Raw genomic sequence first — 25,764 nt, 5'->3', positions numbered from 1 at the left:
ATACGGCAAGTGTTCTGAAGAACCATCGATGTTTTGAGGCGTTTTTTTAATGTGTCAGGATTCGAAAAGAAACCGCCACTGGTAACTGTTTTCCTTTTCCGAGAAGACGGCGCTGTCAGAACTAATGTAGTGGTCAAAAAGCCCACTGTGTTCTGCCACATCGCTATGTTCTCTTTTGACGTGATGAAAATCATCCTTCTGTTGACGAATTCTTTCCAGAAAGTCCTTATTTTCGCCAATGTAGGACGCAGATAATTCGGTGCAAATAATTTTATAGGCAATGACCTATGCTTTTCGGGTAGGAGTGCAGGTGTCGGAAGAAGCTTCATCCTCCTTAGCACACCAGAACACTAGGTGGTATCGAGATACGGGGTAGGGGTAGGTCGACAGCATTCCTGTGATTTCAGCGGAGGATTAATGCCATTGTACCACCATGCTTCTTAATATCACGGTGTTCCTTCGTTTAAAGGTGCAGAGAAGAGCTGATTACTTCGGTTCTCTTGACGACGCTTCGAACTGCTTTAACTTGTGGCTTGTAGGGTCATTCCAAATGAAACAAATGTATTGTCCTGTATGAGTCCCTTTTGCGAATGTAGAAATGGACAGGTTCGACCACTCTCTTTTCGAGAGGTCATCTAAAAAGGGGAGAGAATGGGAATTTTCCAAGTCTGGCATAAACTGTATTGCAGGCTCTTTAGGGCAATACGCGACCACGTTGTCGATCTCGTAAGCCTTCCTCACGTAAAAAGAACCTTCCCCCCACATGTCGCTCAGACACATTTGACTTGGTGCTCCAAGTGTTTGGCTCCCGCTTTTCGATCCATGATGAGTGCGCTTATAGTGACAGGCACCACGGCACCAATGGAAGTTCCGCTAATCTAATTCTGGAACTCACCGCTAAAATGAGAAGTGATTGAAAGGCAGAATTGCAATATTCTACAGAGATGAATAATGAAGAGATAATTCTAGTTTTTCAGTTTGCTGAAATGTTAAGACATTCCGTGGGTCGCAGAAACTGCGAGAGACACAGGCGCATTACTGAACAGAAAAACCACATCAAAAGGCATCATGCAGTCGTTGTCCTGACTCAGATTAAACGCCATTTCCACAAAGTGTTCTGAGTGGAAAACGTAAGGTTCTGTTTTTCCATTGAGAGGAGCGAGTATCTTGTGAAGAGCGGTTTACAGGGCTCGTAGGGTGATAGACTTGAAATCACAATACGCCGTAAAGGAATCCTGCTTTACGAATCTTTGTGAGACCATAAAAGCTTGGTGCGGAGCCATTCCTTCATCCCTTATTTCAATTTTTTTTCCAAGACGGGTCGTTTTCTGACGAAAGTTTAACTTGATTTTAGGTTTCCGGCGCCATTGTGAACCTTCCACTGAATTTATTCAATCTTGAATTAGGGCCTGCTGATAGGGGCAGCAGCCATTTCCTGCGCATCGTTTATTTCTGTTTTCTCTTCTTTAGCGCCAGGGAGCTGTTTCACAGTGGCATTTGTCATTTCAATAAAAACTATCAATCTTTTTTCTGCTGAAACCTAAGGTGTGCACGATACCCCATGTCAGGACTGGTTGCTAGCATACAGTCACAATGTGGCGGCAGTTCAGTTTGCGCCTATACGAGATCCGAACACGAGTAAGAAGAAAAGCGGGATACCGGCTGTTTATTAGCATAAGGCCGGTAGGCAATTCTGCTATGGGGAAAGGGAAGCGAAAGATGACAAAGAGGAGAGAAGAAAAGTTCAGGCTATGCACGAATACACACATGCGAACTAGCATCTATTTTTCGGTGTGTAATAGGCAGTCATCTAGGGTGGTTGATCTCTAGAATCACAGTAGCGCTTTTGTGATCTTGCACGTTGCAAATGGTGGAGGCCGGTATGTCAAGATCGTTTGTTCTATAAAGTGTTTGTAATCAAGTTCCACTAAGGCAGTCTGATGTTTATAAGACTGGCAGTAACATACCCAGTGCTTGCAAATTTTCTGAGCCACAAGGTTCTCAATTGACCGTGAGACAGAGAATGTCTACTAAATAAGGGTAGAGGTATAGGGCCCCTCTATTCAGGGCACCTATAAGTTGTTATAGGAAGCTTAAGAAAAAAGCTGAAGCAAGCTTTCTTACTTGATCTAGGCCTGAACCTCTGCTCGTGTTCTTATTCGCTTCCTTCGCGTTTTCTTTCTACTACTTTTAGGATTGTTTATTTGCCGTGTAAATTTGCGTCCCATAACATTTCTTTCACAAGACGGAAAGCTCTATATTGTTTATTGCCTATCATACTATGGTACTTTTCACAAAGAGCCCGCTGTACCAAAAGCTTAGTTAAAGATATAGACGCAAATAAACAGAAATATTAAAGATATATATAACTGCTCACAAAACTTCATGGCGTAACAAGAGGATCACACGAAGCGGCAAGTATATACGTACATGCGTAATGCGATGCGAGCACACGTTCTGTTACAAGCATGTCAAGCCTCTAGTTACGTTGAAATGTTTGTTCGGCAGCATTTAGCGCAGAGCGCATAAAAACTGTTGACACGGACGAGTCCTCATTCATTAATTTATTCATTTCTTTATTTCTGTGTGTAACTACAAACAGCACGTGGCATCGGTGTTGGTGCACTTTTGCAGAATGAGAAAGGAAAGAAAAGATATTTCACATAGGTAGAACGGAGCGAATATGAACGTAATCAAAATTCAACCAAGCGACGAATAGTCGGGTGGTCAACATACGCGCGCAAAAAAGAGATCAACATCTAGATGTATCTATGTTGTTCTCGGTTACAAAACTGATATTAGGGCTCAGGCTAGGTCGATCACGAATGGGCAAAAAAAAAAAAAAAAACAACAACAACAACACTGGCATTGGCCAAGCTTCACTGCAGTACCGTAAACACATGAGCCAGAGTTAACGTGTTCGATTAAACTAGATTACGTACAATTTCGAATAAGAATGCGTGATCACGGTATGTCACGGTAGGGAAAATGCTGGACCTCTGCAAGGTATGCACGTAATCATTACAAGATTTGCTCCTCAAGAACCGAACATATAGTCGATGAACAAATCGGCTCTTAACGTCCTAAACTGTTCTTTTATTCTTGAGAATTATGTTTCATGCAGCTGAACAATACTCAAGCCTTGCTCGTCCCAGATAAAAATAGAAGAGCCGAACGCATTTAACATTACAGAAGGCTTTTGTTTTTTTTTTAGATAGCGCATAATAGCATAAACGAAGTATTCGCCACATTTGACACGTGTACACAGAGCGCTAACACCGAGTCAAACAAAACACCTGTGTCACGGACAAACAGTCTTCTCAATGGTGAACTATTTAAATAATAAACAGGCTCTGTGGCATTCATGTTTCTAGTGAATGAAGCAAGTGTTTTGTGTGAGTTAATAAGAAGGACTGCTTGTTCACCATTGGACAATGGAATGAACGTCGGCTTGCAGCAATTTAGTCATTGCAATTTTCACTGACACGCAAAAGCTTGTCGTCAATATACACGTAACATCAGAGAGGGTTAGCGCGTATTCAATATCATTAATAAAAACATAAAGAAGTGCACTGAAAAACCCATCTGTCAGACGCATTAGGAAAAAATGATTCGGAACAGTCAGGAAACGGTCTGGAACGAAGAAGTGCGCGTCAATCCCAGCATAATTGATCCCTGATGAGAGGTGATAATTGGTCAATACAAAGTGGCTTGATCTTATGCCTTAGATAGGAGCGTTTCTAGAAATAAACCATGTCAAAAAAAGGTCGGAAGCCTTAGAAAAGTTAAAATACACGGTATATACTTGCCTATAGTTAGCATAGAGGAGACCAACTCCTTGAAGAAAAGACACGAGATTAGTTTTGACAGATTGGGACTAAACAAATCCGTGTTGAGTATTGCTTATTTGTTTTTGAAGAATGAAAATAGTTGTTTCAGAAGAACAATCTCAGAAAACCATTAGGGAACCTAAAGAAAAGCGAGACCTGGCGATAATTTTGGTATCTGCCGTTTCAGCACTTTAGTGAAGAGGTGCAACTGAAATTTTTCTTTCGTGAGGGATGGCACACATGCGCTTTCAGATATAAAACTGCGATAAAAATTAACGGCACATAATTGGTGCAACATCACTCACACGAGAAAGCCATCATTACCATGGAGTGTAATAAAAGTTAGGGGACAAATTCTAAAACATCATTCAATAGGAACTTACCAGGCCACAATAGAAGTGCGCAGAACACGGAAAGCTTCTGCATAGGAATAGGCGAAACTATAAGGGACGCCTATGGTCCTTGCATATGCTTGCTTTCTTTGCTACGTCCTCGGCCCGTGTGCCTCCTCACTCTCGAAGTATTTGTCGCTGGTTCCGAGCTCGCGACACAACATGAAATTGTCCACGGCCGTTTTTACATAACGATAGGTTTTCCGGAGACAAAAAAACTGAACTTCTAGAAAGGTAGACTGAAACAGCATTGAATTATGCTGCTATGTATATTGAGTGCCGATTTTTCTCGAAGCAATGGTCATCCACGGGAGCAGTTAATGTTCCTCTAGTGCGACTAGTGCGACTATATGTCATGTAGTTGGATTTGCTTTTGTTTGCTTGGAATCGTGTATAAGGCCCATATTAATATTAAAACACACCAAAATTTATAATAATTACTACATATGTTCTAGAGCTGCCATATGTTCTAGAGTTTCGAACTGTGACACGAAGCTGCTAGCTCCAGCGTCAATGATTGAAATAACGTTGGCATTGGGCTTTCCTTTCATTTTTTTGGCTCCCTTCGAGAGTCCTGCGCACATTTTCCCTTGGCTTATTATATAGTTGTCTTAATGCGACAATGGCCTCAATTTATGCGCAGTTGCATGCAGTTTGGTCTTTCATTGATACTTTTCATGCTTTTCAGAGGTACGTCTTAGCGTACGGCAGGAAGACTGACCGTTGGGCTAGCTGATCTTCCATAATAATTATGCAGTATAGCACAAATTATTACACGGGCTCAAAAGAGCAAATGAGAAGGACGGGTGCCACTGTTTATTAAGATGCCAGCCACCGATGCGTGCACAATTTGTACAGCATGTGCTTCGCCGCGACATCGCAGTCACAGGGATCGCGCGTATCACTGAGCGGCTTGCATAAATATTTCTCTGAGGAATGAAAGTTTGTCGGACCTTCGCAAATACAAATGGAGGCATTCTTTTTGATAAAGAATGCCTCCAAAGCCAACCGAGACGTGCAACTTTTGCTGCTGCCTAGGATCATGGTCTCCCGAAGTCGTGTTTCACAGCCACATGCCGCAACGTGAGCGACCAAATGTGCTCGTACCCTTTTTAACGCGACAGCGTTAAGGGCCCTGTGTCGCAGAAGATCCGGGCGTCGAAAAGCATTTCGGACCAGATTTCGAACCATGAACTCCCAACCACTCTTTTACCACCACAGTTGCTGATACCTTGGCTTTCATTCTTTACAAATTTATTCCTCGAAATATTGAAAACGGCAGCCCACAAAAAATGTAATAGATAAAAGAAACCGACAGCACATATCCTCTGAGAGGATAGCCGACGCTTAAGCGTCCTCCAAACACTTACTTTCTGAGCAATCTACCTCAGACGGTCTAACACACCTTGCCGAATGGCCGATATAGACATTCCCATACGACATTGGGATAAAGTAAATTACTCCATCCGCTCACCATCCAGGAAGAATATGCAGCCACTGGCTTAACTCGCCAGCTCTGGCCAGCGGCTCTCAAGTTCAATCCCGGTCGGAATGCAAACACATCCATGCACCAAGCATCGGGGGCGCGTCGAGAACCGCAGCTGGTCAACATTTTATTTGAGATGCCAAAAATGGCGTGCCTCCTAGTTTCGGCTCTTGAAAACTCCAGCATTTCAACTCTCAGCGAGGCACACGCTCGAACGCTTAACGGTTCCTCTTCTGCTAGAGGAGCCAAAAATGCGCAAGGACAGAGGCCACTTCGTATTTTATTCTATGCCAGAGCTGTATGCCTTTCGCGCTTCTTTTTTTAGCTTTTGAACTGCAGCTATGTCGGATTATAGACGTCAGGTCATTTAAACAGACAGCACTCAAATACCACTACGCTTAGCTTCCCTGTCTCCAGGTGAACTTAACCATTTCTCTCTCTCCTCTCCTTTGTTTAGTCAACGCACGCACTAGGAAGCGCAATGGGATCCTGGATTGGATTCTTTGTTTCTGTAAGTATTCTTTTTCTTACTGCTATGCCGCTGGCATACACTGCAGAAAAAAAGGGTTATGTATTCTTTTAAATAAGTATGAATGCGTTTGTACATATATATATATATATATATATATATATATATATATATATATATATATATATATATATATATATATATATGTGTGTGTGTGTGTGTGTGTGTGTATCGTCATCATCATCAGCCTGCTTATGCCCACTGCAGGGCAAAGGCATCTCCCATACTTCTCCAACTACCCCGGTCATGTACTAATTGTGGCCATGTTGTCCCTGCAGACTTCTTAATCTCATCTGCCCACCTAACTTTCTGCCGCCCTCTGCTACGCTTTCCTTCCCTTGGAATCCATTCCGTAACTCTTAATGACCATCGGTTATCTTCTCTCCTCATTACGTGTCCTGCCCATGCCTATTTCATTTTCTTGATTTCAACTAAGATATCGTTAACTCGCGTTTGTTCCCTCACCCAATCTGCTCTTTTCTTATCCCTTAACGTTACACCTATCATTCTTCTTTCCATAGCTCGTTGCGTCGTCCTCAATTTAAGTAGAACTCTTTTCGTAATCCTCCAGGTTTCTGCCCCGTACGTGAGTACTGGTAAGACACAGCTGTTATAAACTTTTCTCTTGAGGGATAATGGCAACCTGCTGTTCATGATCTGAGAATGCCTGCCAAACGCACCCCAGCCCATTCTTATTCTTCTGATTATTTCAGTCTCATGATCCGGATCCGCAGTCACTACCTGTCCTAAGTAGATGTATTCTCTTACCACTTCCAGTGCCTCACTACCTATTGTAAACTGCTGTTCCCTTCCGAGACTGTTAAACATTACTTTAGTTTTATGCAGATTAATTTTTAGACCCACCCTTCGGCTTTGCCTCTCCAGGTCAGTGAGCATGCATTGCAGTTGATCCCCTGAGTTACTAAGCAAGGCAATATCATCAGCGAATCACAAGTTACTAAGGTATTCTCCATTAACTCTTATTCCCAATTCTTCCCAATCCAGGTCTCTGAATACTTCCTGTAAACACGCTATGAAGAGCATCGGATAGATCGTATCTCACTGCCTGACGCCTTTCCTTATTGGGATTTTGTTGCTTTCTTTATGGAGGACTACAGTGGCTGTGGAGCCGCTATAGATATCTTTCAGTATTTTTACATACGGCTCGTCTACACCCTGATTCCGCAATGCCTCCATGACTGCTGAGGTTTCGACTGAATCAAACGCTTTCTCGTAATCAATGAAAGCTATATATAAAGGTTGGTTATATTACGCACATTTTTCTATCACCTGATTGATAGTGTGAATATGGTCTATTGTTGAGTATACTTTACGGAATCCTGCCTAGTCCTTTGGTTGACGGAAGTCTAAGGTGTTCCTGATTCTATTCGCAATTACCTTAGTAAATACTTTGTAGGCAACAGACAGTAAACTGATCGGTCTATAATTTTTCAAGTCTTTGGCGTCCCCTTTCTTATGGATTAGGATTATATTAGCGTTTTTCCAAGATTCCGGTACGCTCGAAGTCCTGAGGCATTGCGTATACAGGGTGGCCAGTTTCTCTAGAGCAATCTGCCCACCATCCTTCAACAAATCTGCTGTTACCTGATCCTCCCCAGCTGCCTTCCCCCTTTGCATAGCTCCCAAGGCTTTCTTTACTTCTTCCGGTGTTACCTGTGGGATTTCGAATTCCTCTAGACTATTCTCTCTTCCATTATCGTCGTGGGTGCCACTGGTACTGTATAAATCTCTATAGAACTCCTCAGCCACATCTGATTCTTGCCAATTCCTAATTTCTTCTTTACTGCTTTTAGGCTTCCTCCGTTCCTGAGAGCATGTTCAATTCTATCCATATTATACTTCCTTATGTCAGCTGTCTTACGCTTGTTGATAAACTTCGAAAGTTCGGCCAGTTCTATTCTAGCTGTGGGGTTAGAGGCTTTCGTACATTGGCGTTTTTTGATCAGATCTTTCGTCTCCTGCGATAGCTTAGTGGTATCCTGTCTAACGGAGTTACCACCGACTTCTATTGCACACTCCTTAATGATGCCCACAAGATTGTCGTTCATTGCTTCAACACTAAGGTCCTCTTCCTGAGTCAAAGCCGAATACCTGTTCTGTAGCTTGATCTGGAATTCCTCTATTTTCCCTCTTACCGCTAACTCATTGATCGACTTCTTATGTACCAGTTGCTTCCGTTCCCTCCTCAGGTCTAGGCTAATTCGAGTTCTTACCATCCTATGGTCACTGCAGTGCACCTTGCTGAGCACGTCCACATCTTGTGTGATGCCAGGGTTAGCGCAGAGTATGAGGTCTATTTCAATTCTAGTCTCGCCGTTCGGGCTCCTCCACGTCCACTTTCGGCTATCTCGCTTGCGGAGTAAGGTATTCATTATCCGCATATTATTCTGTACTGCAAACTCTACTAATAACTCTCCCCTGCTATTCCTAGTGCCTATGCCATATTCCCCCACTGCCTTGTCTCCAGCCTGCTTCTTGCCTACCTTGGCATTGAAGTCGCCCATCAGTATACTGTATTTTGTTTTGACTTTACCCATCGCCAATTCCACGTCTTCATAGAAGCTTTCGACTTCCTGGTCATCTTGACTGGATGTAGGGGCGTAGACCTGTATAACCTTCATTTTGTACCTCTTATTAAGTTTCACAACAAGACATGCCACCCTCTCATTAATGCTATAGAATTCCTGTATGTTACCAGCTATGTTCTTATTAATCAGGAATCCGACTCCTAGTTCTCGTCTCTCCGCTAAGCCCCGATGGTTCCCGAACCAGACTACGACATTAATCCAAGTCTCCCCGTGATTAAGCAAGAGCAGCTCAGAAGTCTGCTCCGACGATACAAAGGCTGCTTTTCAACGTCATCGAGGATTCGACAAACACCAGTCGCCAAGCATCGCATAATCACCGAGGAGTGTGCTCGACCACTCCGCCAGAGCCCTTACCGAGTTTCGCCGCGAAAACGTGCAGCTATAAGAGAACAAGTCGACGAAATGCTGCGCAACGACATCATCCAGCCGTCGAAAAGCCCGTGGGCATCCCCTGTTGTCCTGGTAAAGAAAAAGGACGGAACCCTACGTTTCTGCGTCGATTATCGTCGTCTGAACAAGATCACGAAGAAGGACGTGTACCCCCTCCCACGAATAGACGACGTTTTGGATCGGCTCTGCAACGCTAAATACTTCTCGTCGATGGACCTCAAGTCTGGCTATTGGCAAATAGAAGTCGACGAAGGAGATCGCGAAAAGACGGCCTTCATCACCCCAGACGGCCTCTACGAGTTCAAGGTTATGCCTTTCGGACTGTGCTCGGCGCCTGCAACGTTCCAGCGCGTCATGGACACGGTGTTAGCAGGATTGAAGTGGCAGACCTGTCTCGTTTACTTGGATGACGTCGTCGTCTTCGCCGAAAATTTCGACGATCACCTCAAGCGGCTTGCGACAGTACTAGACGCCATCAAGTCGTCAGGGCTTGATGGCCTGCAAAAGACAGCTGCCATCGCACAGTTCCCGCAACCCATCAACAAGAAGACAGTGCGTAGATTCCTTGGCATGTGTGCCTACTACAGGCGCTTTGTCAAGAACTTTGCACGCATCGCCGAGCCGTTGACACGTCTAACTAAATGTGATGCTGAGTTCAAGTGGAAAACGCCGCAGGCCGACGCATTTGAAGAACTCAAACGACGCATGCAGTCGCGCCGGTACTTGCGCACTTCGACGAGTACGCCGATACAGAAATCCATAATGACGACAGTACCCTAGGCCTCGGTGCCGTTCTAGTCCAGAGAAGAAACGGAGTCGAACAGGTGATTGACCCGCCACCGCAAGACGACGAGAATGACGACGCCTTCCTTGGAATGGTAAGAGCGGAAGGCTTCGCTGAACAGCAACGGGCAGACCCGGAGCTAAAAGGCCTCGTCGAAAATTTGGAAGGGCACACCGACGTTGTCCCGAGGGCATTTAAGCGCAGATTATCTTCCTTGACGCTTCAAAACAATCTACTCGTGAAGAAGAACTTCTCACCAATCCGCACCAACTACCTTCTTGTTGTCCCGTCAGGACTTCGTCCAGAAGTATTGCACGCCCTACATGACGATCCGACCGCTGGACACCTCGGATTTTCCCGGACACTATCGAGGATAGAAGAAAAGTATTATTGGCCGCGCCTGACTGCCGTCGTCGCCCGTTATGTCAGAACATGCCGAGACTGTCAACGACGGAAGACACCGCCGACAAGGCCAGCCGGATTACTACAGCCAATCGAGCCTCCTTGCCGATCATTCCAGCAGATCGGGATGGACTTGCTGGGACCCTTTCCGACGTCAACAACCGGAAATAAGTGGATCGTCGTGGCGACCGACTACCTCACCCGCTTCGCTGAAACTAAAGCACTGCCGAAAGGTAGCGCAGCCGAAGTGGCGGAATTCTTTGTCGAAAGCATCCTGCTGCGACATGGTGCCCCAGAAGTCCTCATCACCGACAGAGGAACGGCCTTTACAGCGAAGCTCACCCAAGCCATTCTGAAATACAGTCAGACAAGGCACAGGAGGACAACGGCCTACCATCCGCGGACGAATGGTCTTACGGAGCGGCTGAATAAGACCCTCGCCGACATGCTAGCGATGTACGTCGACGTCGAACACAAGACCTGGGATGCCGTCCTGCCGTACGTGACATTCGCTTACAACACGGCGGTGCAAGAAACAACACAGATCACGCCGTTCAAGCTGGTCTAGGGCAGGAACCCGACGACGATGCTCGACGCCATGCTGCCGCATGTCACTGACGAGGAGAACCTTGACGTCGCTACCTATCGCCAGCGCGCCGAAGAAGCCCGACAGCTCGCCCGCCTGCGAATGGACGTCAGACTCTGGAGTTTTGCATAAAGCCCCTTAAACTTCGTAAAGTAGTGCCACGCTTTGAAGAATGCCGCTTCCTCCTCCAGCGCTCTGGCCGAAGCCGACGCCGCGTCGCTATTGGCCTAATGGCATCACGTGGCCCCTTGCGCCGGCTTCGTTTGTTTACAGTCGCGCTTCAGTGCCATCTTTGCTCGAGAAGCGGCGCTTGTTGGCGGCATTCCTTCCGTTCCTATTCTGTGTTGTTTCGATCTTGTGAACACCTTGATGGATGTTTTGTGGCAAGTGCGACGTCGCTTCACGTCATTTTCTGTTACCATGACCTGCTGCGCGTTTGGATGCCAATATAGTTTTAGCAAAGGCAAGAATATGTTCGCGATACCGTCCGGTAAGCGCAACGGGTTAAGAAGAAAGACATGGCTTCACCGAATCGGCAGGGAGAACTTCCGACCAACTTCCTCCGCGCGACTATGTGATGTAAGTTGTGGCTCTCTCAGAGTATTGTATGTGCCAGGCTTGCGTATTGTGCTGCGGGCAATAACGTAGTAGATATTGCACAGTTCACTGTGCATGTTGTCATTTGTACGCACGCTTTAACGTGATTTTTACGCAACGTCTGCTTTGCTTATATGCGCACTACGTGGTCGTGTTGGTCATATTTGGTGCGCTTAATCGTTTTGAACGCCAACCGGCTGGAGTTCGCGGGCACGCGAGGTTGCGTGCGATAACGTGATTACGAAATTTTTAAGATTCAGCGCAGTCCTTTTGATAAAATTTCAGTCTCGATCATGAAAGCGCCTCAGGAGAGCAACTCTCTGCCTTTTGTGGTTACTTAATTACTAGCTTTCTTTAGATAGGCTAGCTTTGTTTGCCATATTTGTTCGTGTTCCTCGTTGGCGGTCGCCCGGTGGATTTGCGATACAGAGGCACCGATGAAAAGCGTGCGTGCTCTCCCGAAACCGTGTTACGCGGTGCGTTCGTCGTCGAGCGACCGCATCATCGGTAATTGAGACGGATGTGCTAATTCGCGTGAGCTTTAAAGTGTGCGAAGCTTAAGATGCGGCGGTGGAGCACTCGCAAAGAAAACGTGCGGTCGCCCGCCCGTTCCCTGGCTGGTTTAGTCGTCGTTCGTGCTTAGTCGTTTGCTCGTTCGTTCGCACGCTTGTTTAGTCGTTTGCTCGCTCGTTTAGTTCGCGCGCTCATATAGTCGTTCGCTTGCTCGTCTATGCCACTATTATAGTTTCTACAGTCACTATGCCTAATTGAGACGCGCTTGCTGTAGGACTCTTGCTGGTGCGTTTATTTACGCTATGAGACAAATAAATGGTGCACACGCACTTGTGACTGCAAAGGCAAATCTGTCATGCATCTATGTGAAAATAAACTGTTAACTTGCAACTCGAATGCCGTTTCATATCATTTTAACCTATGGATAAAACATTTCACTTGCCGCAATTTCGGCCGCGTCATGGCGGGGGGATTCATTGCGCGATCATGACTTCACTAATAAATTCATGTCTCGCAAATGTTACTTCGAAGGGAGTGCAAACGTCCTCAATGCATGCACCTCAGTGCAACTCGGTTCGTCACTTAGTAAACGGACGAACCAACGCACGATGAACTGTTATTCGTGATAAGTCATTAACCTGAAAAAATTACTGAAGGCCACAGTGGTGTTGTTTGAGATTGAGTCAAGCATTGTTATCGCGCTCCCGCTTCGCGCACGAATGCTAAAAACTCATTTTATTTTCTTGTGTACGCACAGTCCCGACTCGATGATCGGCCGCGGTATTTCTGTCGGCGTTGATACACGAGAAGCATAATAGCACCAGCGCCCACCTCTGGAGCTTTGCGCGCTCTTAGATTGGCAAGCACGCACGTTGGCGGCACTGCAGCTTGTAATACACTTTCGAACCTCCAGAGCAGTGATCTCCGTCAGCATTTGTACGTCACAGCTGATACGCGCCGCGAATTCACATGGTAAGGGCGGCGCGGATTCTTTAGGCTGAGGGCTTGCTGGAAGCCAAGAGGTTGTCATTCGATGGTAAACGTGTTATTTACAACCATTCGCAACAAGATCTTGCGACACGCCCTTGACAAATGTTGCGTACCTAATTGTAGGGCACGCGATACATTCGCAGTCGTCAGCGCACAGCGTTAACACTCCTTCAGATACTTTTTTAAGAAATAGTTATCAAAAAATGAAACAAAAGCTGTCGTTACCGAATTTGTATAAGCATCCGACTAGAAATTCTATGCTGTACACGAAGTTACGCGGAGCTGGAAAGCCAACGTGAACGCCTAAAGAGCACTGCCTTGCTATGCGTGCATTCACTCTGCGAAAGGTCGTCTGCTGCGCTCGAGCAATGTAGGTGGCGCCACGGTTGAGGAGGGAGCGCGAAAGAGAGGAGAAACGAGGAGGAGTGAAGGCGGAGGAGGAGAGTGGCACTACTTTACGAAGTTTCAGGGGCTTTAGTTTTGCAAGACGCGTAGCGCCACCTGCCGGTGCGAAGAGAGAGTAATTGAGTAGTGCGAAGCCCGACTCCCTTGCTAAGTTGCCTATGCAGCTAGCGACTGCGAAACAACGATTTAACTAGATTTTGGGCCATATGGCGAGTGTTTTGCGCATTTAACATCCAGACAGAGTGCTATAACTCTAGTCGGACGCGCCGCCGAACTGCCGTAAAGCGCTTGCTGGCTCACTCATCAGACTGATGACGAAACAACGGCAACCGCGATAGCTCCGCGCGCTACGAAGAAACGCCGCAATCGACGCTACTGTTGTGTTGTAAAGTGAGTTGTGATGAACGTGAAGGACGGAATAACAACGTTCAGTTTTACCGATTTCCATCGCGATCGTATGAAGGGGAAAGGCGAGAGCGCTGGATACGGGCCGTTCAACCTGTTGGGTAATCGCATTACTTGCATTCCCCACAACACAGCGGCTCGCATGAGAAAGTGCGACAATTTTGTTCTTCTGTAATTGTGTTGCGTAGCCCTGACGGAGGACCGTGGTAACCAAACGAAAACTCGAGAATCTGTAGCCGCCACTTTGTTGGTAACAGAAAAAACAACGTTGCGAACCATCCTGCTTATGTGCCATCGATATCTCCGCCTTTTAACAGACGTCCGCCTCCACTTGACTCAACAAGTGGAACGGAGAGATTTGGCAGGTCAGCTTAACCAAACATTTTGGTTCGTTTATGAATTCAAAATCCTGTTCTGGAGCATCGTTGTATCGCGAGCTCATTTCTGCTTTCGGTATTTTGTATGTCCTGCACCGATACAAGCACGCTTCGCAATGTGCCGAGTCTGCTCGACTGCGTTTTTCAAATGTGAGCAATAAAGTTGCTGTAGGAGCACTGGATGAGTAACTGCGGAATAACGTACGTGTGTAAAGAAAAAAAAATGTAGCGTTTATTTACATTTATGTGTGCGCGCTTGCTGCTCGAAACGTCTGCAAAAAGTTCAAATTAAGGTACTGAGCGATGCTGTAGCTCCTGCGAGAAAGAAAGATGCAGCGCGTAGGCACTGTAGGAAGCTTACTTTTGTTATGATCGCACGCAATTTGCTGCCTTGGAAAACGTTTACTGTTTGCTGCCCTGGAAAAGGCTATGAATGGATTTACTCTCTGTAAATAATTGCGAGACAAAACAATACGATAAAATACATAAAAATATAGGAGATCCTTAATAAGTCTTGTATTCAGGACATATTCAATATGAACCAATTTGAAATGCTTAGATCTTTATGCTGATATGCCTATAGACAAACTTGATGCTCTCTGTACTTGCGTGTTGCAGCACGCCGAAATAACACTTGAGACTTTATTTTATATTGTACACGTACTTCGCCCTGCTGAGCTTCCTTTCCGAAGCGTGGATGGGCGGAAGAAGTTTTCCAGGCCCTTGATTTTAAGAAACCGTGCCTCAACACAAACGAAAGAGAAGGGTACATTGTGGCCTATGCACCTTTGCTTGCGGACAGCTCTCCTTGCACTACTCAGTTCGCGCCAAGGCTCCGATGGGGGCGCTGGTGACGGGTTTTTTCGCAGCGCCGCCTGGGCAGAGTCTGAGGTCTATAAAGAACCAGCAGAGGACCGACAGCCGACACTACAACCCCCGACGACGCTTCGTCGAGTACCAACCCGGTGACCGTGTTTGGGTTTCGACCCCTATACGCCGACGAGGACTGAGCGAGAAGCTTTTGCGTCGCTATTTCGGACCGTACAAGATCATCCGACGTATTGGCGCACTGGACTATGAGGTCGTGCCAGACGGCATTTCGCTATCACAGCGGCGCCGCTCACGACCTGAAATAGTCAACGTTGTGCGACTCAAGCCGTACTACCAGCGTTAATGAACTTTGGGGCTTCGCGTAACTGACCTTTGGACTTTGTTTCTTCTCGTTGCTTTGTTACTTATGTTTATTAACTGTCCTTTTGTGTTTCGCTCTCTTATATTTGTAGCATCGGGACGATGCTTCTTTTAAGAGGGGGGTATTGACACGTGTACTTATGTCTATCGGGCAACCACGTTTCGCCGCCTAACAAATGTAATCGCACAGCGTGGGACGCGCCTGCATGTATCCGAAGTTTCTGGAAAGTTATCGATGCTTCTATGTTATGTTATGTTATCTGATGTTACCTTATGTTATCTGGTGTTACCTTATGTTATCTGATTTGATCACCTGACGCAAATGGTGTAGAACTTTGTGGAAGGTCGACGTCTGTTTTTTAAAAGCCGACGCGCTTGACCCGCTGATCAGATTTTCGACGATCGCCGACCGTGTTCGCCGCTATCGTTGTGTTATAAGTGTAGCCTCTTTTGTGGGCGCAGGTTCGCCCAATAAAAGTTTGTTTTGTGTTTCACAGTATTGCTACTGTGTTCTTTGACGTCACGACCACGTGACAATAGTAATGTTTGGTAACATCATTGTATGTTATTAAATGATCTCTAGATTCTCTGACTTGATGGTGAACGGCTCGGTTTTGACTGCCATGGTTAGGAAGTCCTCCTGCCAAATCATGAGCAACCTAATTGAGGTTTACCCGCGTCTCGTCCGCCTTCCCCATATGCACAGGTATTCCGGCCACGGCGGCCGCATTTCGATGGGGGCGAAATGCGAAAACACCCGTGTACTTAGATTTAGGTGCACGTTAAAGAACCCCAGGTGGTCGAAATTTCCGGAGTCCTCCACTACGGTGTGCCTCATAATCAGAAAGTGGTTTTGGCACGTAAAACCCCATAATTTTTTTCATATGCACAGGGAACCATCGGATTTCAGTTCTCATAATCCCAATGTTTTCAAAAATTTAGCTGCAACTCCAGCTACGTAGCCTTTAGAAAAGCATTTTATAGCAGATTTCGAATCACTGTAAATGCAAGCCCACTTATTACTCCTGATATCTAGAGCAATTGCTGCTTGTTCCGCCTCCATCGCTTGGCAAAATCGTTACGTCGTTACGTCGCTCCATCGTTACGTCGCTTGGCAAAATAGTGAGAGCGTCTTGCACCTTCCCTTGATAATTCGATTCAATCGCCGTATATGCTTCTTTGCCTTTCACCCAGGCAGCATCGACTATAGCTGCCAGTTGGCTCTGCTGCTCTATTTCCAGCAAGAGTTCTTTAGCTGTTGCCTTTCTCCTTTCGACATTATATTCTGGATGCATGTTTCTGGGGAGAGGGTTGGTTCTGATCTTGTTCCTAACTTCAGTCCTTAATTCTACTTCAGCCTCTATTGGGGTCCTTGATGTATTCAGTTCGGCACCTATTGCCTTTAATGTGTTTGTTGTCAGCTATGTTAACTATTCTGACTCATCCTGTATATATATTGTAAATATAGTTTTCATAGACTTGCCACATCTCGTAACATTTCGGTGAGAGGTGCGGGGTACCACGGCTGGAAACGCAGCTCCACAGTGGACGTCGCATCACCGTCTGCACCATGAATGACGGTGAGCACGCGGGATCAAAAAATCGTTGCGCCTTCAACGTCACCGTTGCCAGTTACCTCGCTGTCGCCTTCGGTTGTCGTTGTGCAACCCAAGGGTCCTGGAACTTTATGCGGGACCGATGGCGCCGACGTTGAAGAGTGGGTGGCCATGTACGAACGCGTGAGTGGAATCAACAGATGGGACCGTACGCTTATGCTAGCTAACCTGTTGCTCTACCTAAGAGGCACGGCAAAGCTGTGGCACGAAAACCACGAAGAGGTGCTAACCAGCTGGGACCAATGCAAAGAGAAATTGACAGAGTTGCTTGGCAAACCAGCCGGCCGTAAAATTGCCGCAAAGCAGGAACTGGCCTGCCGTGCCCAATCCGCCACGGAGTCCTATGTCTCGTACATCCAGGACGTGCTGACACTTTGTCTTAAAGCTGATCACAACATGGCAGAAGCTGAGAATGTCCGGCACGTGCTTAAGGACATTGTTGACAACGCGTTTAACCTGCTCATGTGCAAGAGCTGCTCTACAATTGACGCAATCATTAAAGAGTGCCGACAATTCAAGCAGACCAAAAGGCAACGCGTTTTGCAACCATTCGCCAGACTTCCCAATACTGCCGCAACGTCGACGTGTGAAGATCAACCCGCACAGCAGCATGCGTCGCCATCAGAGGACGTGGTGCGAATCGTTAGACGTGAACTGGATGCGATGGCGCCCGCAGCTTTTTGTACGCGTAGCCCTGATGCTACCACTTTTTAGCTCCCCTCGTACAAGCTATCGTTCGCCAGGAACCTGAAAACATTGGTTTTGCAGTCTGTGCTTGCTGTCGCCAATCCCAGAGCTAAGGAACGTCCCTCTACTACTTTCGCTCCACCCCGACGCTTCGCTCCACGTAATGGCAACCCGACTGAGTGGAGAACTGCACGTGACCAGCCGATATGTTTCACCTGTCGCCGCATTGGTCATGTCGCCCGATACTGTCGCAGCTCGTGGCCCTCAACACCTCTCACACCGACGAACCTGAGCCGTTTTGATGGAAATACCCGCAATTTTTCGCCCACCGCCGAGTCTAATAGCGCCGCCAACTCTGCTCGGAACACGTAGTATAGCCGCTCACAATCGGCGCACGGACACCAGTCTCGTTCACCACAAACACGTCGCCCATCTTCCCTTTTGCCACAGACACGTCGCCATTCGTCCCCAGTGGATTTTGGCCGCACCCTTTCGAAAAACTAGGAAATGCTGCCTTCGGAGGTGGTGCTGCGTTGCCAACTACTGCAGCAAAAGCTGTCTGTGCCCATAAGGAGGAGTCTTTTTCACATTAAAATAGACGGCGTACCTGTACAAGCACTCGTCGACACTGGAGCCCACGTATCTGTGATGAGTGCTAGCCTACGTAGACGTTTAAAAAAGGTCCTCACCCCAGCAGCTGCCCGAGTGCTTCATGTGGCCGAAGGCGGCGTGCTGGTTGCTCTTGGAATGTGTACTGCGCGTTTAAATAGAGCCGGCCGCCCTACTTCTGTGCTCTTTGCTGTGATCGACAACTGCCCTCACGACGTTATCGTTGGATTGGACTCTTTGTCCACTCATTCTGCTCTCATTGACTGCGCGACCGGTGTTCTTCAGTTAGAACTGCCTCAACTCATCGATGCTCCGAGTACCGCCCCACTGCGCTTGTGCTCGCTTCAATATGTGCGTCTGTCATCCGAGGCAGTTACGTCGCTTTGACTGCTGAGGCACAGGTTCCTGATCTTGAATATGTGCTTCACCCCATCATCGACGTGCTTTTGAACCGGAACGCTGCTGTTCCACATACGTTGGTCACGGTTACTGATAACGACGTCGTTCTAACGCTTCTGAATTTCAGCCTATGCGCTCAAGTGCTGTCAGCCGGCATGTTCTTGGCTAGCGTTTCTACTAGTTGAGAATTTGATATTGAGAGTCTGAATGCCGAGAATGGCTTATTAGCGCCGATTGCAGCTGACAGCTCTGGTTCCTTAACGAATGGCTTCACGAAAAGGATTTCACCTGACCTCATCTCTGCACAGGCCACGGACATACGACTCCTGCTTGAATCGTACAGTGACATCTTTGATTTCGGCGACAGGTTTTTAGGCGAAGCATTTGTTGCTCACCACCACATAAACACTGGAGACACGAATTCGATTCGTCGGCGTCCCTATCGTGTATCGCATGCTGAACGTCGAGTCATTCAATAAGTGGACAAAATGCTCCGCAAACGGATCATCGAGGTATCAGCCAGCCCTTGGGCTTCGCCTGTCGTCCTTGTTAAAAAGAAGATGTCACTTATTGTCACTTAAACAAGATCACGCGAAAAGACGCCTACCCACTACCACGCATCGATGACACCTTGGACTGCTTGCACAGAGCTAAATACGTCTTGTCTATCTATCTTCGATCTGGCTACTGGCATATTTCAGTTGATGAAATCGACCGCGAGAAGACGGCCATCATCACGCCGGATGGCTTATGTCAGTTCCAAGTCATGCACTTTGGCCTATGCAGTGCTCCTGCGGCATTTGAACGTATGATTGACTCTCTTCTGCTGGGCTACAAATGCACCACCTGTCTTTGTTACTTTGATGGTGTTATTTTTTTCCCACATTCAGCAGCCACCTTTTGCGACTCGCTGCAATTCTTGCGGTCTTCCGAAAAGCCGGCCTTCAACTGAACTCCACGAAGTGTCAATTCGAGCGCCGTCAGATCAGCGTGTTGGGACACCTCGTTGACGCATCCGGTGCCCAACCAGATCCGGAAAAAGTTCGTGCCGTACGCAGTTTCTTTGTGCCACGTTCTGCCTCTGACGTACGCTGCTTGATCAGCCTGTGTTTTTACATTCGCCGTTTCATCAGAATATTCGCGACATTGCTCGGCCTTTGACAGATTTCTAAAGAAAAAAACACGCTATTCTCATGGGGCCCGGAGCAGGCTCACGCGTTCGCCGCTCTCATCGAGTTTCTGACCACCCCTCTCATACTCGCCCACTTTTATCCATCTGCACCGATCGGAGTCCACACTGACACAAGCGGCTATGGCATCGGCGGTGTTCTCACCCAACACCAGTATGGTACCGAGTGTATGACAGCTTACGCCAGCCGCATGTTGTCGCCTGCCGAGAGAAATTACTCCATCATCGAGCAGGAGTGCTTGGCTTTAGTTTAGGCTGTCGCCAAGTTCCGGTCATATTTTAACGGCCGCACGCTTTTGGTCGTCACACACCACACGCACTCTGCTGGCTGTTTTCCCTACGGGACCCGAGTGGACGGCTTGGTCGCTGGGCTTTGCGGCTCCAGGAATTTTCATCTGTTTTCAACTATATGTCTCAACGTATGTACAAGGACACTGTCTGCCTCTCGCATCACCCCGTCGATCCTCCCCATACTGTTGCACATGATCCGGTGACCTGCCTGATGGCTTTGACTGACATGACCAACATTGGCACTGAACAACAACGCGACTCATCCTTACAGTCCATCATCGCCAGAGTTCGATCTGGCAGCACCGACGGCACGTGCCGCATGTTCGTGCTGCATGATGGCATCCTCTACAGCCGCAATATCAACCCTGACGGCCCTGACTTGCTCCTTGCCCTTCCTCGTCATCTGCGATCCGTCGTTCTCGAACCAGTTCACGATGCACCGACGGTGGGACACCTTGGAGTTTTGCGTACATACAACCGCGTACGACGCCGGTTCTTCTGGCTGGGTCTCAACCGCTCAGTGCGTCGTTATGTCGCAACTTGTGAATTGTGTCAGCGCCAGAAGAAACCTCCGCTGGCACCTGTCGGACGACTCCATCTCATTGAAGTTCTCTCTGAACCGTTCTTTCGCGTAGGCCTTGACCTGCTTGGCCCTTTTCCGACAACGAATAGAGGGAACAAGTGGATCGCCGTCGCTACTGATTATGCGACACGCTACGCGATAACCAAGGCGTTGCCGACTAGTTGTGCAAGTGACGTCGCCGATTTTCTCCTCCACGACGTCATTCACCACCACGGTGCACCTCGACATTTACTCACAGACCACGGCCGCTGGTTGTTTTCTCGAGTTGTCGACGAGCTCCTCCGCAATTGTGCGACTGAGCTCAAGCTGTCCACCACCAATCACCCACAAACGAACGGCTTTACAGAACGTCTCAATCGAAAAATCACAGAGATGCTGTCGATGTACGCCTCCAACGATCACAGCAACTGGGACGCCACGCTGGCTTACGTGACGTTCGCTTACAATTCATCCCGACATGACCACGGCAGGATATTCACTCTCTTATCTCTTGTATAGTCGCGATCCCACACTGCCGTTTGACACCATCTTCCCTTCTGTGCCAGGTGTTGGAACTGAGTACGCTGGTGAAGTCATCGATCGCGCTCACATGGCACGTCATGTCGCCCGATCTCGTTTATTAGACTCGCAGCATATACAAAAAGAGCGTTACGACCACTGCCATCGCGACGTTCAGTTCGCACCAGGTGCTTGGCTACTCCTCTGGTCTCAATATCGTCGGGTTGGCCTCTCCCAGAAGCTTCTCTTTCGCTACCAAGGGCCCTATGAATCCTACGCCAAGTTAACTACGTAAAAACGAGATTTCATCGCTAGATTTTGATGCACCTTGAAGTCAGACGCCTGTCGACGTCGTGCACGTTTCGCGGCTGAAGCTAGACTTGGCTCGCAATTCTTCGCCTGCCATGCGCCGAGACGACGCTTCGCCACGCGGGGGTCCTTTTACGGAAGGATGCGAGAAGAGAAAGGGAGAAGAAGACCCGAGACGCTGGCTGCTGCGTGCTGTTGGTTGTCAGCCATTTTAGCTATTCTGAGTCATCCGGGATATATATTGTAAATATAGTTTTTCTAGACTTGCAACATCCCCCTACCAATATAGTGAACGACAAAAACAGAGCAGGCTGTATATTGACAGGTGTACTTGTCTTTATCGGGCGACACGTTTTGCCGCCTAACAAATGTTATCGCACAGCGCGGGACGCGCATGCATGTATCCGAAGTTTCTGGAAAGTTATCGATGCTTCTATCCGCTGTGTGTTGTCGCCGAACCTTGTGTTATCTGATTTCATCGCTTGACACGAATGGTGTAGATCTTTGTAGAAGGCATGCGGGTCCCGACGTTTAGTCTGGAACATTCGATGACTGCTCTATAAAAGCCGACGCACTTGACCCGCTGATCAGATTTTCGACGATCGCCGACTGTGTTCGCCGCTTTCGTTGTGCTATAAGTGTAGCCTGTTTTGTGGGCACAGGTTCGCCCAATAAAATCTAGTTTTGCCTTTCACAGTATTGCTACTGTGTTCTTAACGTCACCACCACGTGACATCTGGTGGAGGTGCTTTTGGTCCATGTACCGGACGCCCCCGACAAGCCGTGATCCAAGCCCGGACCGTAAAGAGAGCACCAACGTAGTCACAGACCATCGAGTAAGCCGTCGTCTACAACAGCTGCCCCCGGAACATGGACTTCTATCTGAGAAGACCAAGAAGATCGTGGCCAAGACAACCCCAATGGCTGCCCCAGCGACCCCCGTTGTCCTGCAACAACCTCGGGACCCACCGACCTTCCACGGAGCAGCTACTGAAGACCCGGAATCCTGGGTGGAGACCTACGAACGAATCGCGACTTTCAACAACTGGGACTCCGACGACAAGCTGCGGCATGTGTACTTCGCCTTAGAAGACGCCGCCAGAACGTGGTTTGAGAACCGGGAGTCGACCATGACCACATGGGACCTGTTCCGTAGCAGCTTGCTGCGCACCTTTACGAGCGTCGTGCGCAAGGAAAGGGCCGAAGCCATGCTGGACGCCCGAGTGCAGCTACCTAACGAGAACGTCGCCATATTCACGGAAGAAATGAACCGCCTGTTCCGCCACGCCGACCCGGATATGCCCGAAGAGAAGAAAGTCCGCCTTCTCATGAGCGGCGTGAAGGAAGAACTTTTCGGCGCAATGATACGAAGTCCACCGAAGACCGTAGAAGAGTTTCTTCACGAGGCCACCAGCATCGAGAAGACACTCGAAATGCGGAACCGGCAATTCAACCGCCGCACGAACTCTACCAACTACACAGGAATTCAGTCTCTGGCCACCGACGACCTGCGCGAGACTATCCGAGCGGTCGTGCGGGAGGAACTACAAAAGCTGTTCCCGTCATCGCAGCCTCAAGTGGCTTCGATTGCCGACGCCGTACGTGAGGAGCTCCAACAACAACTCGGAGTAGCCCCTGAATCGCCGCAGCCTCAGCCGCAAGCGAAGACATACGCCGCTGTAGCCCGCCGTCACGTTCCCCCTCCGCGCCCACGGCAGGGCCCAGTGACGACACTGTTCCGTCGTCCACCACCAACCCCGCCGCCAGCACGCCAACCCGTCACCCCACGCGGCATTCCAAGGAAGACTGACGTTTGGCGCGCCCCTGACCATCGCCCGCTTTGCTATCACTGCGGAGAAGCCGGGCACATCTACCGCCGATGCCCATACCGGGAGATGGGACTCCGAGGGTTCGCCGTGAACGCGCCGCGACCACAGATTGGCGAACGACCTCGCGATATCGCAGACTACCTCGCCGCCACTCAGTGGAGCCCTCGACGACCGTCCCGTTCGCCGTCACCAGGCCGTTACCTGTCGCCGCAGCGCCGACCATACACTGGCCCAGCCCGGGGCCGGTCTGCGAGCCCATATCCGGAAAACTAAAAGCAGCAACCGATGGAGGTGCGGTTGCTGTTCGTCGAACTGACGAATATCCTCCGACGCCGACGGAGACGCCGAAGAGACCATCTCCACGACATAATAATGACACGCCGCCGTCCCGACGAAGTCAGAAAGCCAAGACTACACCGACAAAAGACTACGTGACGACGCGACGTTCCAGCTTCAGTTTAACGCGACGCAGCCGTGATCCGACGCCAAGACCTAACTGCAACTCCAGACAAAGAACCACCGACCTCGACGTGCTTCTCGACGGCCACGCAGTTACCGCCTTAGTGGACACAGGGGCCGATTACTCCGTAATGAGTGGACACATCGCCGCCCAGTTGAAGAAGGTTAAGACCGCATGGGAAGGCCCTCAAATTCGGACCGCTGGAGGACACCTCATCACGCCGACTGGAATATGCACGGCAAGAATAACCATTCATAACCGGACTTACCCTGCCACCTTCGTTATCCTCCAACAGTGTTCACGAGACGTCATTCTCGGTATGGACTTCCTGAACCAACACGGTGCAATCATCGACCTGCAGTCGAAGTCTATAACGCTGTCGGAAGATAAAGCGACACCGCCGGAGAGCCCTCGTAGTCGCCACGCCTTGAGTGTGCTCGAAGATCAAGTGAGCATCCCGCCGCGCTCCAGCATTATAATTTCCGTAGGCACAGAAACACCCGCTGACGTAGAAGGCGTCATCGAAGGCGGCCAACGTCTACTGCTAGACCGTGAAATTTGCGTCGCAAGAGGGTTCGCTCGACTGCATGGAGGGAAAACTGAAGTGTTGCTGACAAACTTCAGCCAGGAGTTCAAGCACATCAACAAGGGCACGACGATCGGGTACATTGAGGAAATTCTGGAAACCAGTAATGCGTTTGTCCTCTCGGATTCCGCCGCATCTGCCCCGACGACCATGGTTCCCGAACCAAACTACGACATTAATCCAAGTCTCCCCATGGGCAAGCAGCAACAGCTCAGAAGTCTGCTCTGACGATACAAAGCCTGCTTTTCGACATGATCGAGGATTCGACAAACACCAGTCGCCAAGCGTCGCATAATCACCGAGGAGTGCATTCGACCACTCCGCCAGAGCCCTTACCGAGTTTCGCCGCGAGAACGTGAAGCTTTAAGAGAGCAAGTCAACGAAATGCTGCGCGACGACATCATCCAGCCGTGGAAAAGCCCGTGGGCATCCCCTGTTGTCCTGGTGAAGAAAAAGGACGGAACCCTACGTTTCTGCGTCGATTATGGTCGTCCGAACAAGATCACGAAGAAGGACGTATACCCCCTCCCACGGATAGACGACGCATTGCATCGGCTGTGCAACGCTAAATACTTCTCGTCGATGGACCTCAAGTCTGGCTATTGGCAAATAGAAGTCGACGAAAGAGATCGCGAAAAGACCGCCTTCATCACCCCGGACGGCCTCTATGAGTTCAAGGTTATGCCATTTGGACTGTGCTCGGCGCTCGCAACGTTCCAACGGGTGATGGACACGGTTTTAGCAGGATTGAAGTGGCAGACCTGTCTCGTTTACTTGGATGACGTCGTTGTCTTCGCCGGCAATTTCGACGATCACCTTAGGCGGCTTGCAACAGTACTAGAGGCCATCATGTCATCAGGACTTACTCTGAAGCCGGAAAAGTGCCACTTCGCTTACCAGGAGCTTCTATTTTAAGGCCACGTCATCAGCAAATCTGGAGTCCGCCCCGACCCGCAGAAGACAGCTGCAATCGCAAAGTTCCCGCAGCCCATCGACAAGAAGGCAGTGCGTAGATTCCTTGGCATGTGTGCCTACTACAAGCGCTTTGTCAAGGACTTTTCACGCATCACGGAGCCGCTAACCCATCTAACCAAATGTGATGTCGAGTTCAAGTGGGAAACGCCGCAGGCCAACGCATTTCAAGAACTCAAACGACGCATGCAGTCGCCGCCCGTACTTGCGCACTTCGACGAGCACGCCGATACCGAAATTCACACTGACG

General features: G+C 48.6%; 1 protein-coding gene across 3 annotated transcripts in view; it reads left to right on the top strand.

Annotated features, from left to right (window-relative positions):
- Window positions 1-25,764, top strand: part of LOC126536194 (uncharacterized) — a 288,621-nt gene that overhangs the window by 181,010 nt on the left and 81,847 nt on the right. For all 3 annotated transcript variants that reach the window (XM_055072985.2, XM_050183085.3, XM_072287425.1), the window contains one exon: window positions 6,166-6,219. In XM_055072985.2, the coding sequence (XP_054928960.2) occupies window positions 6,166-6,219 (54 nt within the window). The remainder of the gene's footprint in view (window positions 1-6,165; window positions 6,220-25,764) is intronic.

Source organism: Dermacentor andersoni, chromosome 3 (genome assembly GCF_023375885.2).
Source record: "Dermacentor andersoni chromosome 3, qqDerAnde1_hic_scaffold, whole genome shotgun sequence".
Classification (NCBI taxonomy): Eukaryota; Metazoa; Arthropoda; class Arachnida; order Ixodida; family Ixodidae; genus Dermacentor; species Dermacentor andersoni.
Note: the sequence above shows the minus strand (reverse complement) of the source record. Positions and strands in the feature narration are given on the sequence as shown.